At 41.2% G+C, this 18,014-nt stretch overlaps 1 protein-coding gene across 1 annotated transcript in view; it reads left to right on the top strand.

The window, feature by feature from the left end:
* Positions 1-7,985: 7,985 nt before the first annotated feature.
* Positions 7,986-18,014, top strand: part of Aggf1 (angiogenic factor with G-patch and FHA domains 1) — a 38,034-nt gene continuing 28,005 nt past the window's right edge. Inside the window, exons 1-4 of the mRNA XM_076856068.2 lie at positions 7,986-8,568; positions 13,094-13,196; positions 15,114-15,313; positions 17,724-17,888. Of these exons, the coding sequence (XP_076712183.2) occupies positions 8,347-8,568; positions 13,094-13,196; positions 15,114-15,313; positions 17,724-17,888 (690 nt within the window). The 5' untranslated portion in view covers positions 7,986-8,346. The remainder of the gene's footprint in view (positions 8,569-13,093; positions 13,197-15,113; positions 15,314-17,723; positions 17,889-18,014) is intronic.

Here is an 18,014-nt window from a genome sequence, read left to right as displayed (position 1 = left end):
GTGACGGCTCCTCTGACCTTAAGGGTCCGAAGGAAGAGAGAGAGAGAGAGAGCACATGCTGACCCCTTTCATTGAGGAGAAGCTATTCAAATGAGGCAAGGGGTCAGGTTTCAGGGGGCTGAGTATCTTCATGATGTCACTGTCAGCAGGTTGACTGATACCTAGGTAGGTCACACCCAAGGGCACAGTAAGAGAAGGGGACACACAAAAGGCACTTCCATGGAAAATTCTATCCTAAACAGGGCAAAGGGTTATATTACAAAGGAAAACAGGTGAGCATAGCTCCACTCATGGGGTTGTAGGAAGACACATCCATGCACGAGACTGACCCTCGAACCCAAGAAGGGTGGGGAAAGCTCTGCCACATTTCTGCCACTGAGCGCCTCAGCACCCAGCCGGGGAGTGTGACTCAGTCATGTGTAAGGTTGGTCTCCCACACGTGTCTCAAAATAAAAAATAAAAAGGACTGGGGATGTGGCCCAGTGGTTGAGCATAGCTTGAGTTTAATCTCTGTATAAATCAATCAACAGAAATCAGAAAGGGTCAATTCACAGGCTGTTTGGAAACAAAGAGAAAATAAATGATTTACTTAAGGTTTTGAATAAAAGTTTCTTATAGGCTAAGGCCAGAGATATTACAAGAGATTATTAAAGTTCAGCATGGATGGGCTGGCTTGAGTGAGATTTTTGTTTTGTTTTTGGTACTGGGGATTGAACCCAGCAGGGCTTAACACTGAGCTACATCCCCAGTCCTTTTTATTTTTTACTTTCAGACAGAGTCTTTCCGAGTTGCTGAGGACCTCACTGAGTTGCCAAAACTGGCCTGGAACTTGCAGTCTTCCTGCCTCAGCTTCGGAGTCCCTGGGATTACAGGCATGAGCCACCACACCTGGTGTAATGAACACCTTCAAAAGAATTTGACATCAATGTAGAATTGCTAATTTTTGCTTTTTGTAGCCAATCTGAATACTGAAAAATAGAAATAAGCCAGTCATGGTCAAAGATGCACAGTTCAAAGCATAACTTTTAAAATCCATACTTCATTTGCATCTCTTGAAAACTAGTACTTCATAGTATCCAGCAGCCCTTATTGCATCCATGTTCTCTACACGCCCTCCCTGCCCCATTAACTCACACATTTTGTGGTATATTACAAATACATCAATCCAAAACGGATTGGAACATTTTATTACATAGTCCTTCACCAAAGAGAGTTTGAGAGGTTCAGCTCCAGGATAATTCTTTGATCTTGAATCTTGAAGACCTAGGATTAGGTCTGTGGAGACACACTGTTCTCTGAGGGTCAGCATTCTCATTATTGGGGGGGAAAGAGAGGAGAGGAAAGTGTAGGAACATTTATAATATAGTAATATATTTAAGGGGATTAAGCCCAGGGACTCCACCCTCCACACACCCCCCACCCCATGCCAGTGAAGCACCCTACCACTGACCTACATCCCCAGCCCTTATTTTGTGCTTTAGCCATGGGCTCTGGCTATGTTGCCTAGGCTGGCCTCAAACTCTTGGGCTCAAACAATCTTCCTGCTTCTCCCTCCCAAGTAACGTGGACAACAGATGTGCACTACCACACTCAGCTTAGTAATTTTTAAAATCATTATATAATCATAAGATAAAGGTATAAATGTAAGGGTATCCATTAGGGATGGAGAAGTTCTTTGGCTTCCTTTACCGTCACTCCGTGTTTTAATGTTACACCCAACAACTTTTTTCTTGGACCTAAAGGGGAGGAAATAGGTAATAGTCAATTGACCAAAGGTAATATGTAGCAATAAATCAGAACTATTGAAATGCTATGGCTCCCCAGACATCCTTCTGTGACATAAAGTAAGATCAGATAGGGGAGAGTTAGCTACCCCCAAGATCCAATATAAATTATGATAAGTGAATGTTCATTAAATAAAGAACTGATGTCTAAAAGACATGGGACATAAGTTAGGCTTTGTTGAGTTGATGTTATTCCTCTATTGTGGAATATGTAGTATTTCAGGTATTTGGATCCCATCTGCTGAAACTCACAAGCTCTTGGAATGGCTCTAAGTCAGGATGAGCATAAGTTAGCTATTGCTCCATACAGAACACCCAAAACTTTAATAGCTTCAAACAACCACATTATTTCTCACAAGCTTGAGGGTTGTGTGGGGGCTGGCTGATCACCACTGGCATTGATAATGTTCCTGAGCCTCTGCTCTAGTTGGGCTTAGCTCTGGAGCATTTTAGTTGGGAAAGATCTGCTCCATGTGAAACTCATCCTCCTCCTGAGTCCAGCAGAATCCCAGAGAGCAGGCATACTACTGAGTCCTCTTGAAAACTAGGTTTAGAAGGAGTTTTCTCTTTGGCATATTACTTCATTCTACTGACTAAAGCAAATTATATGGCCAAACCCTAGACTCAAAGGCAGAATGGAGAATCAATCTCTCTCTCTCTCTCTCTCTCTCTCGTTGTTGTTATGGGGATTGAGCTCAGGGGTGCTCTACCACGAAGCTATATCTCAAGCTCTTTGTTGCTGGGAGCCATCAGCCAAGTAGGTATGACAATTTCCTTGCCAGCATACCCCCATGTTTCTTTAGTGGAAGGACTCGTGGAAACAGGACATTTTGCAGCGACATTGCATGTAAGGTGACCTTGCTGAAGGACCAGGGCAGATCCGTGTTTAGGGTGTTCCCGGTTTAAGGTTATTCCTGCTGGGAATAGGGCGTATCCTGCTGCCTGAGTTCCCCTTGAGTTCTCACGGGATTCAGAATATATTTGGGAGATAGAAGCCCAGTATTGTGGATTTGGGCAGAGAACGTGGATTTCCCCAGAACATGTTTGTAGATGGCCCGTGTGAGATCGGGAATAAAGAATTGCTGTTTGAATCTACAAAGCTATGAGTGGCTCGTGATTTGTGCCCAGCCAGACTGTGGCACTTTGTTGTTTTCTTATTTATTTATTTGGTATTGGGGATTGAACCTAAAGTGGCACCCCCTTTCTCCACAGAAAAGTCTTAACTGGGCTTCTCCAGAAATCTTCACCATGGCTGATTTTTAGGACTGTCAGCAAAAGAGTCTCTGCAAAAGAATTCAATGTAGATAAACTTCCTATTTTCATGTTGCCCTGTTTTACTTGACTACTGGCTCGGAAGATACCAGCACTCCTGGTGCTGGACACTCCTTACTAGTTTTTCACAAACATATCCAGTATAGTAGTTTGTAGAAATGTGTAAACAAGGCCTCTGGCCTTGAGCTGGGCTTCACAGAGATGTCTACATTTTTAAGATAAGTTACCAACTGGGCTCCATGGTAACAGCTGGCAAGGGGAGGAAAGAAAGGGGAGAAGAAGCTCTCCCTTTCTCAGGTGTTGTCCTTGAAGAGTTAACTTGCCCAAATCAGTGAAAGAAAAAGCTGCTTTTTTGTGAACTTCTGCAGACTGTGAACTTCTGAAGCCCTCCCCTTACATGCTGAGTATAAAACTCTGAAACTACCTCAAATCGGAGTTCAGGGGATTAATTGATTACAGCAAAATCTGTGCCCTCTGAACCTGGCTACAGCCAAATAAAACTGTTTCCTGCTATCTTTGGTGCCTTGCCTCTTTTGTCCCTACAACAAACCAGGAGCACTTAACCACTGAGCCACATTCCCGTCCTTTTTGTTTTGAGACAGGGTCTCACTAAATTGCTTAGGGCCTCATTAAGTTGCTGAGGCTAGCTTTGAACTTGCAATCTTCCTGCCTAAGCCTTTGGAGTGGCTGGAGTCACAGGTATGCTCCACTGCACCCGGCCTTCTTAGTTATTTTCTATTTTGAAACAGGGTCTCTGCAAGTAGCCAAAGCTGGCCATGAACTTGCAATATACCTGCTTCAGCCTCTGGAGTAGCTGTAATTACAGTGTGTACCACTTGGTAAGAATCTCTCTTTAATAAGGAAAGCTACAAAATCATGGCAAGGGATATGAGCACAGAACAGATAACAGAAGCCATTACTTGGATCTCCAAAGTGTGGTCAACTAATGTGTCAGCTTGACTGGGCCACACAATGCCCAGATATCTCCTTAAATGTTATTTCTGTGTGAGGTTGAAGTCAAAAGAGATTAACACTTGACTTGACGAACTGAGTTAAGCAGATTGCCACCTCCCCCCGCCCCCCATGTGAGTGGACATTGTTGGGTTCAGGGTAGGCTGAACTAAGTTGTCTGCAGGGTGGGCTGAACGAATGGTAGCTGCAGGATAACCCAGGGCACTCAAACCCCCCACTGTCTGGTTCTTTATCACCTGTTTGCATCAAGGCTGAACACTCAACCCCACTCAAGGCTGAACACTCGACCCCCACCTGTCTGATGCAATGGAAACCCACATCTGACCTCTACCCCATCTGCCTGAAGGCAGAAGATGATACCCTTAGCAACTACTGTATGATCCAATCACTGTACGCCAACAAGGCAGCTTGCAGACCCAAAGACCCCATTAGATTTTGGCTATAAAAACTCCCTCCTGCTGGGCCCCCTCTCTCTTGCTCTCTCTTTCTTCCTCTCTTTTTGTCTTCTTCTCTTTCTCACTGCTGCAATAAAGATCTCTTGTGTTAGACACTTTCCTTTCAGACATCAGGCAACACACAAAGGGTTTGAACAGAACAAAAGGCAAGCATTAGTCTCTGCCTGCCTGCTGGAGGGAAGCACCAATTTTCTTCTGCCCTGGGTACTCCTAGTTCTCAGGCCTCCAGATTTGAATTGGGATTTACATGATTGGTTCCCAAACTTGGAGGTCTTCGAACTACACCAAGAGCTTTCCTGTTTCTCTGGCTTGTAGGTAATACATTATGTGACTTCTTGGCCTCCATAATCAATAGAGCCAATTCCTTATATTCCCTATCCCCCTACCCCCCTCTATATATACACATACACACACACACACACACACACACATATATATATATATAACAAGTAGAAAAAATTACATATATATTACATATATATGTGTGTATACACACACACACACACACACACACACACACACATATATATATATATATATATATATATATATATATATATATATATTTTCCTCCCATTGGTTCTATTTACCTGGAAAACCCTGACTTATTACCTGGAAGGAAAGAGATCTATCAACTGATGCTAAGTACAAGCCAATTCTGATTCATAGAGAGACAGTTAAACTTTCTTCAGATGAAAGCATGAAAAGAAGAAAAAGTAGGAGGAGAAGAGCAAAGAATGGGGAGGAAAGGGACAAACACAGCAGGGATAGTGATGGTAAAAATGAGAAGACCCTGGAGCTTATCTGAAGCAAACATGGATGATGAAAAGGATGGAATAACCAGTAACAAGTAACGAGTAATGACAAATTTTCTTTCTAACTTGAACCATTGTTTTTAAACAGGGGTTTCCCCTTTAAATTTTTTTTTGCCTTTTCTAAAAAAATGAAAAGCTGCATAAGACAGGGAGTCCCTTTCCCACAAGCTTCCATGGTCCTTGGAACCCAGTAGTAGTGACTGGCTGCCCTGTGCACTCATTTGCTTTACCTCCTTCACCCTGAAGCTGTGTGAAATGCTTTACCTAGTACTAGCTGTACAGTCAGATCTGTTTCTTGAGCTTCAGTCAGGTTTCTGAAGTGCTCATTCCCTACTGGACATTGGTACAGGGGTCCTAAAGGTACCTCAAATTGGGTATAATCATCCAGGCATACCCGTAACCCCACAACTCAGGAGGCCAAGGCAGGAGGATTGCAAGTTCAAGGCCAGCCTCAGCAACTTAGCTTGGGTCCTAAGCAAGTTAGTGAGACCCTGTCTCAAACTAAAAAACAGAAAGAGCTGGGGAAGTAGTTCAGTGGGGGTTAAATCTCTAAAACCCTACCCCATCACCCCCATAAAAGAAAGACCAAGACCTTTTCAGAAACAGTGTTAAAACTTGGGCTGGGGTTGTGGCTCAGTGGTAGAGCACTTGCCTGGCATGTGTGAGTCTCAGCACCACATATAAATAAATAAATAAACAAATAAATAAATAAATAAGGTGTTGTGTCCATCTACGACTGAATAAATTTTAAAAAAAAGGACTATACCAACTTAAGAGGCTAGTGGGAACATAACTCAGAAGTAAAGCCCTTGCCTAGCATATGTGAGGCTCAGTATTGGCATGTGCTTAGCATGAGCCATGTTCAATCCCCAACATCACACACACACACACACACACACACACACCCCAAAGTAAAAGAAAAAATAAAACAGAAGGACTAAAGTAAAAAAGAAGGTATGTGAATTGATAAACTTTCATGTTAATTCTATCCCCAATTAGTCTATACATTTGAATGTAATTTTCAAAAAAACATCCCATTGGATTGCTTTAGGAATTGAAAAACTAACTTTAAAATTTATATGGAAAAATAGAGGAGATTCATGATAATTAAGTCAATTATGTCTTTTTTTGTGTGAGTGGTGTTGGGGATTGAACATGGCTCATGCTAAGCACATGCCAATACTGAGCTACATGCCCCCTAATCCCACTAAACCAATTTTATTTATTTTTTGATACCAGCGATTTGAACCCAGGGTCACTTTACCACTGAGCCACATCCCCAGCCTTTGTTATTTTTATTTTGAGACAACTTCTCACTAAGTTGCTTAGGGCTGTGCTAATTGCTGAGGCTGGCCTTGAACTTGCAACCCTCCTGCCTCAGCTACCCCAGTCACTGCAATTGCAGTCACGTGCCATCATATCCAGCCCATTAAGTCAATTTTGAAAAAGAAAAGCAGAGTGAAGATTTACCTTATCAGTTATTAACACAATACATAGCTCCTCAGCTTCCCCAGGGTCTGGACACTGGGTGATGATTGACCCTGTTATCCCAAGAAAAATGGAATGATTTAATGATGCTGTGCAGCAGTCATCTAATTTGGAAATCTTCTGTCTGTGGATTCCAGAATTTGCTAAGATATGGAGGAGCCTCAGAAAAAATGACCCAAACATGGTGAGCCTTGTCAAAGATGTGTGTCTCACAATCACTGTCCCTTAGGTTTCTGTTAGCGAATTTTCTTGTCACTGTGTTCTGACATTTTGGTTAACCACACAGTTTCTGTGGGTACTGCCTAGTTTGATGGTGGAGATAGCTGAAGGAAAGAGAATACAGACAATAATGGGAAGTTTTGGGTGTGGTGATGCATGCTTGTAATCCCAGCAGTTCCAGGGTTTAGGTAGGAGGAGTGTAAATTCAAGGTCAACCTTGGCATTGGCAAGGCCCTAAGCAATTTAGAGAGACCCTGTCTAAAAATAAAAAAATTTAAAAAGGCTGGGAATGTAACTCAGTGGTAAAGTACCCCTGGGTTCAAACCCTAGTACCAAAAGAAAAACACGGAAGTTTGACCTCTGGAAAATCTCAGGCCAGCTTTCTGAATCCAGTATCTAATTTAAGAGACCTTGGGGAAGGGAGGAAGTGTGTTTTAAGAAGCCCATGATTTAAAGACTAGTGAAGCAAAGCTAGGGTTCATGCAGGATAAATCAAATAAACCTACCCAACAAGAGTATTTTTCTTTCCTGTTCCACAGAGTATTTTCTTTTACTTCCTCACCAAGGGTTCTCTTGTCTGTAAGTCAAATATAATTAATTAGTCCTCTTTCCAGGGTGTCTAAACTCATGGAATCAGCAGACAAAGTAAGCAGGGCATCAGAATACAACGTTCTAGTTCTAAATTATCATTATCTCTACAATCCCTGGCAAATCATTTCCAGATGTGACTCAGTGTTCACATGTGGAAAATACGGAGCTGGGAACTGAACTCCAAACAAAAGGTTTTTCTCAAAGACGGTCGGCATGTACAGAAATTTCTACCTCGCTAGACCTTCTACAACCACTTTCCTTGCACCTCTCCACGCCCCCTTGTGCGGCTCCGGCACGCAGGCTGGAGGTGCGCAAATGTACCAAAAGGCCCTTCCCGCTTCCCGTCGCTTCCTTTTCCGTCTTGGCCCCGCCCACCTCCGGTAAATCGTTTCCGGTTCTGCTCGGGAACCGCCGAGCGCTCTGTCTTCTAATTCTTTAACCCGAGTACTTCTCCAAGTCGCCTCTCGGCATTTCGGTCGCTGTGAAAGGTTATCGTCAACAAAGTGTTCCAATTTCAAGTCGCGCACATCGGGCAGGGGCCGTCTTCCGTCCCCTTGCTCATTGGTTCGCCGACCCGTTCGACCACAGGTGATAAGTTTCAGGGCGTCATGGCCAGGGGCCACCGCGGCAGGCAGGGTGTGAGGCCACCTTTCGCAGCCCGCGCTCTCCAGTGGCCTCTGGGGCCGCCGGCATCGATCTTGGTCTGAGCGTAGTGCCTCCGCACTCGCGGGCCACCTCTCGCCGGACCTCATGGCTTGCGAGGCACCGTCTCCCCCGCCGTCGCCTTCGTTGTCACTGTCACCGCCCACCTCCCCCGAGCCTGAACTGGCCCAGCTGAGGCGGAAGGTGGAGAAGTTGGAACGCGAGCTGCGGAGCTGCAAGCGTCAGGTGCGGGAGATAGAGAAGCTGCTGCATCACACGGAGCGGCTGTACCAGAGCGCAGAAAGCAACAACCAGGAGCTACGCACGCAGGTGCGCTGTCGGTCTCTAGCTCCGAGCCCCTTCCAGCCCCGTGAAGTCTTCGAAGCCTTTGATAGCTTCGGAAGGGCTCCCTAGCTGGAGCCCAAAACTACTTTTTAGAGTAACTGGAGTAAATGAAAGCCTAGAGTTGTAATTCCAAGTACAACTGGAGCAAATCTAAGTTTCAGTGTACTTGGTTTAAGAGACCCTCGAGGCTAGCGTGAATTGTACTCCAGTGCTTTGTACCAAAAGGCCCTTCCTTGTCCCAACGTCCCATTGATAGTTGAACTTGTCCCAATGTTCCATTGATAGTTGCGGGGTGTGTGTATGTTTGTGTGTGTATTGTAATGAGGAATCGAACGCAGAGTTTCACACATTCTAGGCGCTGTAACTCTGAACTACGTCCCCAGCCTTGCAATATTTTTTCTAGCCTCTCATGGTTATTCCCTCTTGTAATCCCAGTAACCTTCAGGAGGCTGAGGCAAGAGGATCTCAAGTTTAAGGCCAGCCTCGGCAACTTATCAAGAACCTGTCTTTAAAAAAAAAAAAAAGGCTGGGAATGTAGCCCAGTGTTGTTGTCTTTGGGTTCAATCCCCAATACTGCCGAGAAAAAATGAGCTCCGAGTAAAAATGAGCTCCGAAAATTAACTGCTGAGTTGAAATGACTTCTATGCCCATTGGTTACAGTTGTTGACATTATGACATAGATTGTTTTTTACTTAGTGCTAGTTCTTTAATTCCTCTTATGTATAGGAATTGTGCCAGGATTCAGAAATATGGTAAACATGGGAGGAGATCACAATATGATAACATTAAATAAAACTCCTTTATACTTATAAATTATTAAAATACTGCTTGTCTTAAAGATTCTCAAAGAAAACATTTTACTAATCTTCCAAGAGTCAGCATTTTCTTATTAATGTTAACTTGATAGTGATCCATCATAAAAAATGGAAATATGTCCCCCAGCTTCTGCTGGCTCTCTGATGGGGTTGCCCCAAGCTTTGTCCTTTAGTGTTCTGGGCTCTGAAACTTGTGCACAGCATGGCATGTGGAAGCTGAAGCTGCGCCTTGCAAACTCCCCACCTCCTAACCCCAGCCAGCCAGGCCCCTGAGATGAAAGCTGCACCCAGGCCAGCACCAGCAGCTCAGCCACAGAAGCAGCCCTTCCATCTGTAGTTGGCTCATCTGCTGCTGCACACCAGCAGTCAGGTCTGATGGTCAATAGCAACCACTGCAGCTGGTGTGGCTGTGGGCTTTTCTGTTAGGCACACACTGGGTTTTACCATCAGTGTGGGCCTCAGTGGGGGAAGTATTATTGAGCCCTCTGAGACTGACATCATTTACTGGGAGCCTCAGGAAACCCAGCCATCACAGCAGAAGCAGCTTGGTGGCCCTTGTCTTTATCAGATAAAAGTTTTTGTAGTGTGCCCAGAATCAGGGTGATGTTAAGCTCTGTGAAGATTTCAGTGAGATGCTAAAATAGTGCAGAATTGCAAACAGATTAGTTAATCAAGAAGTTCAGGGCTGGGGATGTGGCTCAAGCAGTAGCGTGCTTGCCTGGCATGCATGCGGCCCGGGTTCGATCCTCAGCACCACATACAAACAAAGATGTTGGTGTCCGCCAAATACAAAAAAATAAATATTAAAAAAAAAAAAGAAGTTCAAATTGAAAAAGTGGAAAATCGGCTCTGATTTAGTATACAAATTTAGTATACAAATGTAATTGATAGCGAAAGTACAAACTGTAAAACCACAACGTGAAACCTCACTTAATAGCTTTGTTGTTTCTGAATGGCAATGGAAGAGAGTATTCTAATTGTATGGAAGTTCACTGAGTTGGTACAGAATTTGGGACTGGGCAGATGTTTATGTAGCCTCCTTAAACCAGGTGTTCTGATATTCTTTGTAAGTTAATTAGAATAAAGTGATTTTCTACTGAGGGGAGGGGGAAATGGAAATGTAAGGTGGGGTAGGTGGCTTGTGCCCATAGTCTTCATTATTTGGGAGGCCAAGACAGAAGATCACTTGAACTAGGAGTTCAAGATTAGCCTGGGCAACCTCATCTTTAAAAAAAAAAAAAAAAAAAATGCTAGGGATATAGCTCAGCAGTAGAGCTCGTGCTTAGCATTTGCAAGGTCCTGGGTTGGATCCCCAGCACCACAAAAACATCAAATCAACTTAGAAATACTAACTCACAGTAGTAAAGTACCAACTTTAGTAGTAATTATAAGTACTAACTTATAGTAGTAACTCTGCTCTCCTAGTCAGCCTCCCCTGGGAGGGAGGAATTTGGTTAACTGTCATCCCAAATCATTCATGTTTCATTTGGAGCAGTAAAATGTAGGCTTGAGAATTGAGGATGAAATAATAGAAAACCATAATATGTGCAGGATCTGGCTTTGGGGTCTAAAGACCTTGTGTAAATTACTTGTTTCTTCAGGTATTTTTATATGTAAAATTGGCCATTAGGATAACTAATTTGTAAGACAGTGGTGTGAATTATGGAGATGTTATCCAAAGTACCAATAATCTAGTACATGTAATAGTGGAAGCAGCCAGAGCCAGAACTAGAGCAAAGTAGTCAGGCTCCTAGGATGAGGAAGCTAAAGGGGCACTTATTTTCAGGTATGGACCCTATATTTTTATGGAGCTGCGAGAGAGTGACTCCTTAGATTTGTTACCTTAAAGTATCTTGCTTGTTTCACACTAGTTCCAGTCCTGGTAATAAGAGCAGATCTGATAACTCATAAAGTGCTTAGATAATCTATATATAATCAGTCTTACACCTTTCTCTATTTAAGCTAATGTATCTTAAATATTTTGTCGCTTTTTTAAAAAGTTGGTTTCATGCATATAGTAGATATTGTCTCATATTAAGAATCTTTCAGAGAAGCATTAACTCATCTGCTTATGGGCATGTCCACACTGTGTTTCTCTGATCAATGCAGTATCCTTTCAAGGGCATTTTAATATATGAGGCATGTGGAAGATAGATGCCCCTCTCAGATGGCCTTGTTCTCTGTTCCCTTCTGCTGCAGTTATTTAGTCATATGACTACTGTTTAAAGAAAACAAATGTGCATTAAGGCATACAAATGGCATTTAAGTGAATAGCTAATTCCAGGTGAAGGACACTGAGTGATACTAGATAATTCAGTATGGATGGAATTTGTAGTTTTTAGATTTTTCTAAATCTGTGTGTGTGTGTGTGTGTGTGTGTGTGTGTGTGTGTGTGTGTTTGTGTTACTGGGGATTGAATATAGGGCTTTATACTTCATCAGCAAGTCCTCTACCACTGAGCTACACCCCAGTCTTTTTAATTTTTTGAGACAGGGTATCCTTAATTTGCCCAGTGTGTTCTTGAACTTGGCATCCTCCTACCTCAGCCTTCTGACTAGGTGGAATTACAGGCTTGTGCCACCGTTCCTGCTATTTCTTTAGAACTGCTGACTTTTTAAATAGTAGCATAAAAACATTCTAGTAGCATAAAAACATTTCTTGTGTGTGTGTTTGGTTGATTTCTTCTCTGTTCTTGCTTTTTTGGCAGTGCTGTGCATTTAACCTGGGACCTGGTGCATGTTAGGCAAGCACTCAATCACTCAGCCCCCAAATGGTCCTATTGGTTAGAAATGAAGGATTCTGTTCACGAAGTTCCATTACTTAGTTTGGCCAGATTAAGTTGGGGGATGGTATTTGTATGTTTGGCAAGCAAATTTTTTAATTTTTATTTTTTGAGAGAGAGAGAGAAAATCTTTTTTGTAGATAGACACAACACAATGCCTTTATTTTTATGTGGTGCTGAGAATCGAACCTGGTTCCTGCCCATGCTAGGTGAGCGCTCTACCACTGAGCCACAATCCCAGCCCCACAAAATTTTTTTTTGTTTGTTTGTTTTTGTACTGGGAATTGAACTCAGGGACACTCGTCCACTGAGCCACATCCCCAGCCGTATTTTGTATTTTATTTAGAGAGAGGGTCTCACTGAGTTACTTAGTGCCTCACTTTTCCTGAGACTGGCTTTGAACTTACGATTCTCCTGCCTCAGCCTCCCAAGCTGCTGGGATTATAGGCATGTACTACTGCTCCCTGCTGTGCAAACAGATTTAAGAATAAAAACATCCATGTGCCAAGTATGATATTGTGTGCTTATAGTGCCAGCACTTGGGAGGCTAAGGTGGGAGGATCATTTTAGCCTAGGAATATCCAGTCCAGTCTAGTCAACATAGTGAGATCCCCATCTCAAAAGAAGAAAAAAAAATCTGAAAATTAACTCTAAGAGTTATAAGTATTTTTAGTATTTCTGAAAAAGAAACAAACCCTCCTTTGGCTCTTCTTTAAAACTTTTGAACATAAAAGAGTAAGATTTATTCCAGTAAGAAAAAGAGAACTCTTGCAAGGTGAGAGGAGTTGTGATAGGGGTTGCCACTTGTCTGAAACTTTTACCAAGAAAAATACTTTCTTGTTTTAATATGAAGAGAATGGTGTATGTAGTAGATTGCTTTATGATTTTTCCTAAAGCTTTTGTTTCCTTCCAGGTGGAAGAACTCAGTAAAATACTTCATTGTGGGAGAAATGAAGATAATAAAAAGTTTGATGTAGAAGTACAAACAGAGAACCATACTCCTTGGTCAATTTCAGGTATTCATCTAGTGAGGGTATCCGAATACTATAACATTCAGAACATGCTAACATAGTGTTTCTGTTAAATTTAAAGTAGATAAAGATCTACATAAATATGAGAACTGTCATAATATTGACTTCTTTCCACATAATTTGGTATTTGCAGATAATTAATTTGCTCTCTGGTACTGTCATTTCTTTAATTTCTATAATGTTGCTGATGTGTTTTCTGTGGACTGAAAACATTACTGAGTAATTTTTTAATATATATATATGGAAGATGTTGATGGACCTTTATTTAATTCATTTTATTTATATGTGGTGCTGAGAATTGAGTCTATGCTAGGCAAGCGCTCTACAACTGAACCATAACCCAAGCCCCTCACTGAGTAATTTTTTTTGAGATTTTTTTTTTAGTTGTAGGTGGATGCAATACCTTTATTTAATATATTTTTATTATTTATATGCAGTGCTGAGAATCAAATCCAGTGCCTCACATGTGGTAGGCAAGTGCTCTATCACTGACCCCAGCCCCTCACTGAATAATTTTATTTTTTGTTTTTGACATGGGGGGGTCTCACTGTGTTCTCCAGGCTGGTCTCAGACTTCTGGGTTCAAGTGATCCTGCCACTTCAGACTCTGGGACTGCAGAAACTCTTCACCATGCCTGGCTTACTGAGTAAATTGTGCTATGCAGATACTTTCATATCTGGCTCAGGTTTTCTTGTTGATATGTTCCACTTAGCATTATATTTAGTGCTAGTCTCTTAGGCATTTGGAGGAATGGTAAACCTACCATCATAGCCTCATCAATTGTTATTATATTATAACACAAAATAATTGAGCTACTGAGTTTTAATTACTATGGGTCATAAGAAGTAATCTTTCCCATTATGTTTTACATTGCTTCGTTCATGACATATAGGTAAATTTCTAAACATACCAATAGTAGTAGCCTTATATATGTATGATATTAAATTTTTCTCAGCATGAGAAAAATTGGACAGTAAAATCAAATTCAGTTACTAGGTTTTTTTGACAGAATACAAGCTATCTACATATTTCTATTTTACCCCCCCCTTTTTTTAGAGAGAAAGAGAGAGAGAGAATTTTTTAATATTTATTTTTTAGTTTTCAGTGGACACAACATCTTTATTTTTATTTTTATGTGGTGCTGAGGATCGAACCCAGCGCCCCGCGCATGTCAGACAAGCGTGCTACCGCTTGAGCCACATTCCCGCCCCCCTTTTTTTTTCAGTACTGATGATTGAACCCAGTGTTGCTATACCACTGAGCTATATCCCTAGCCTTATTTATTTATTTTTGGCACCAGGGATTGAATCCAGAGGCACTTAACCACTGAGCCACATCCCTACCTTTTTATATTTTTTTATTTTGATACAGGCTCTCCCTAAGTTGCTTAGGGCCTCAGTAAAATTGCTGAGGCTGGCTTTGAACTTGCAATCCTTCTGCCTCAGCGTCCTGTCTTTTTTGGGAGGTGGGGCCCCACTGGGGATTGAGCCCAGGGGTGCTTAACCACTGAACCACATCCCTAGCCCTATTTTATATTTTATTTTGAGACAGAGTCTCACTAAGGTGTTGAAGCTGGCTTTGAACTTTTAATCATCCTGCCTCAGCCTCCTGAGTTGCTAGGATTATAGGCGAGTGCCACTGTGCTCAGCTCTTCTTTACCCTTGATGTGGAAATTCCAAATCTGTTCACCTGGCTTTTTTATAGCTTGATAACTGGGGTACTAATGGAGACAGTAGAATTAAAGGTACACAATTTGAAGATTTATATGCATCATCAGTTTTAATTTTTTAAAATATGTACAATTGTAATGTGTGTTGTTTTGTACTAAGAGCCAATGTTTCAGAATTAAGCCTGTTTTATGTACACTATTCTAATATGTCACTTAATTTGCTTTTGCTACAGGTTATTATCAGGCATACTATAATGATGATAGTCTTACAAATAAGGTGACTGAACACTCAGTTCAACATTGTCAGAATACTGAAGCTCCTACTTCTAGTTCTGAAGACCAGTCACAAATAGAAAGTGATATTTTCACTGGTACTGTTGCAACAGAAAATGTTAAGTGTGAACCTGAAGATCATTTCACCTCAAATTCACAGGTAATAAAATGCTAAGTTGAAGCTTTTTTTCCCATGTTGTTGGGGATTGAACCCAGGGGTGGTTTATCACTGAGCTAAATCCCTATCCCTTTTTCTTTTATTTTGGACAGTGTCCTACTGTATTGTTGAGATGGGTCTTGAGCTTCATTCATTCCTCAGCCTTCTAAGTTGCTGGGATTACAGGCATATGCCATCACACCTGGCAACATGAAATTCTTGATGCTAAAGAACTTGTCCTTATTTGTCATTATCATGTGGAAAGATAGACTCCTTTGGTGCGTTATACTAGGGTTATAAACATTCAGTTGTCCAAAGAATAGTACACTTTATTTTATGTTTTGAGATGAGGTTGTGCTATACTGTGCTATGTTGCCCAGGTGTCTCAAATCTCTGGGCTCATATGATTCTCATGTTTCAGCCTTCAAGTAGCTGGGACTACGGGCACATGCCACTGTGTCTTGCAAGTTTTTTTCCTTGTTGTTATGGTTGTTTTTGAAATTGAATCCCTGGGCACTATACTACTGAACTACATCCCTAGTCCTTTTTATTTTGAGACAGGGTTTTGGCAGGTGTCAGAGACTGGCCTCAAAACTGGAATCGTCCTGCCTCAGTCTCCTGAGTGGGAATACATCAGGCTCCACCTGGCAAAATTTCTATTTATTTATTTATACCAGAGATTGAACCCAGGAGTACTTAACCACTGAACCACACCCCCAGCCAACTTTTTCTTTTTTGTTTTGAGACAGGGTCTCACTAAATTGCTTAGGGCCTCTCTAAGTTGCTGAGGCTGACTTTTGAACTTGCAATCCTTGGCCTCCCAAGTTGCTGGGATTACCAGCATTCCTGCCAACAGTTTTTAAAAGCCAAAATTAGGCTGGCTCTGGTGGCTCATATCTGTAATCCCAGTGACTCAGGAGGCTGAGGCAGCTGGCTGCAAGTTCAAGGCCAGCCACAGCAACTTTGCAAGACTCTGTCTCAAAATAAAAAAAATACAAAGGTCTGGATATGTAGCTCAGTGATAGAGCACAACTGGCTTCAATCCCCAGTAACTCTCCCCATCAGAATTTATTTATATGTATAATTGTTTTCCTGCTACATTGTGCTCTAAAATTTTGTGACGTGTACAAACTAAACAAAGAAAATTTGTCAGTATATTTTGACTCCACTAAAGAGCTTTGAACACCACATACAATATCATGTTTACATGTAAAAACATATTTTGGGGGAGTATAGGGTCTTGGTATGTCTTTGGGGCTGACCTCAAACTCCAGGGCTTAAGTGATCCTCCTACCTCAGCCTGTGCACTTAGTTATATTTAAAAATAATTTTTTTCCCCTAGTGCCAGATATTGAAACCAGGGCTTTGTGCATGCATGCTAGGCAAGTGCTCTGCCATTGAAGAGCTATGTCCATAGCTGTAAAAAAAAAAAAAAAAAAAAAAAAAATTCTTTTATGTTAAATAGCCTCTCCCTGTTCAAATTTTCTTAAATGTTTTGTACATTTGAGTTTTATAATTTGTTTGAATCAGAATTATTATGCCTCATTTAATCTGTAACTTTCTTCTCCATCTCTCTTTTTAAAGTGTTTTTCTCATTGAACATATAATTATTGAAAAATATAGATCTTTTGTCTTAATATTTCATGGTCTGTTTTTTTATAGATTGTTTCCCTGTAGTATCATATATTTTTTTATTTAAAAAAATATTTTATTAGTTATAGATGGACACAAATACCTTTATTTTATTTCATGTGGTGCTGAGGATTGGACCAGTGCCTTACATGTGCTAGGCAAGTGCTCTGCCACTGAGCTACAACCCCAGCCCCCATACATTTTTTTAAAATTAATTATTATTATTATTTTTTTAGGTACTGGGGATTGAACTCAGGGGCACTCAACCATGGAACCCACATCCCCAGCCCTATTTTTGTATTATATTTAGAGACAGGGTCTCTGAGTTGCTTAGCCCCTTGCCATTGCTGAGGCTGGCTTTGAACTCGGGATTCTCCTGTCTCAGCCTCCTGAGCCACTAGGATTACAGGTGTGTCCTACCGCGCCCAGCATATACATTTATTTTTGAATAATTGTTATTCTCTTAGTTTTAGTGTCTTTAAAACTGGATCAGGGGGCTTGAGGTGTAGTTACTGGTAGAGTATTCACCTAGTATGCACAGATTCCTTTATTCCATCTCTACCATTGTAACTAAAAACTGGGTCAAAATTGAATTAAATGACATAGTAGTAAACATTTGTTAAAACAGTTCCAATTGTAATTGGTAGCCATATCTTTCCATTGTAGAAATGGAAGTCATTGTTTTTAAACATAGTTTTCTTTCTACTTATTTTAAATTCTGATAACTTTTGGATTGATATACAGAAGTTTGTCTTATTTTATGTGACTGTGTCTTCTGTAGGAGTTAACGTCTGCATTAGCAACAGAAGATACATCCTTAGAAGGTTCATCATTAGCTGAGAGTTTGAGAGCTGCTGCAGAAGCTGCTGTATCACAGACTGGATTTAGTTATGATGAAAGTACGGGATTATATTTTGATCACAGCACTGGTTTCTATTATGATTCTGTAAGTGTCTTGGATTTTTTTTTTTTAATACCAAATCGTTATATATTTAACTGCCTGTTAGCAAACGCTAAGCTGAAGTAAAAGCAACATATGGCATTTAAAAATTATGTTTTATTCAAAGCTCTT

Source organism: Callospermophilus lateralis, chromosome 5, assembly GCF_048772815.1.
Source record: "Callospermophilus lateralis isolate mCalLat2 chromosome 5, mCalLat2.hap1, whole genome shotgun sequence".
Classification (NCBI taxonomy): domain Eukaryota; kingdom Metazoa; phylum Chordata; class Mammalia; order Rodentia; family Sciuridae; genus Callospermophilus; species Callospermophilus lateralis.
Note: the sequence above shows the minus strand (reverse complement) of the source record. Positions and strands in the feature narration are given on the sequence as shown.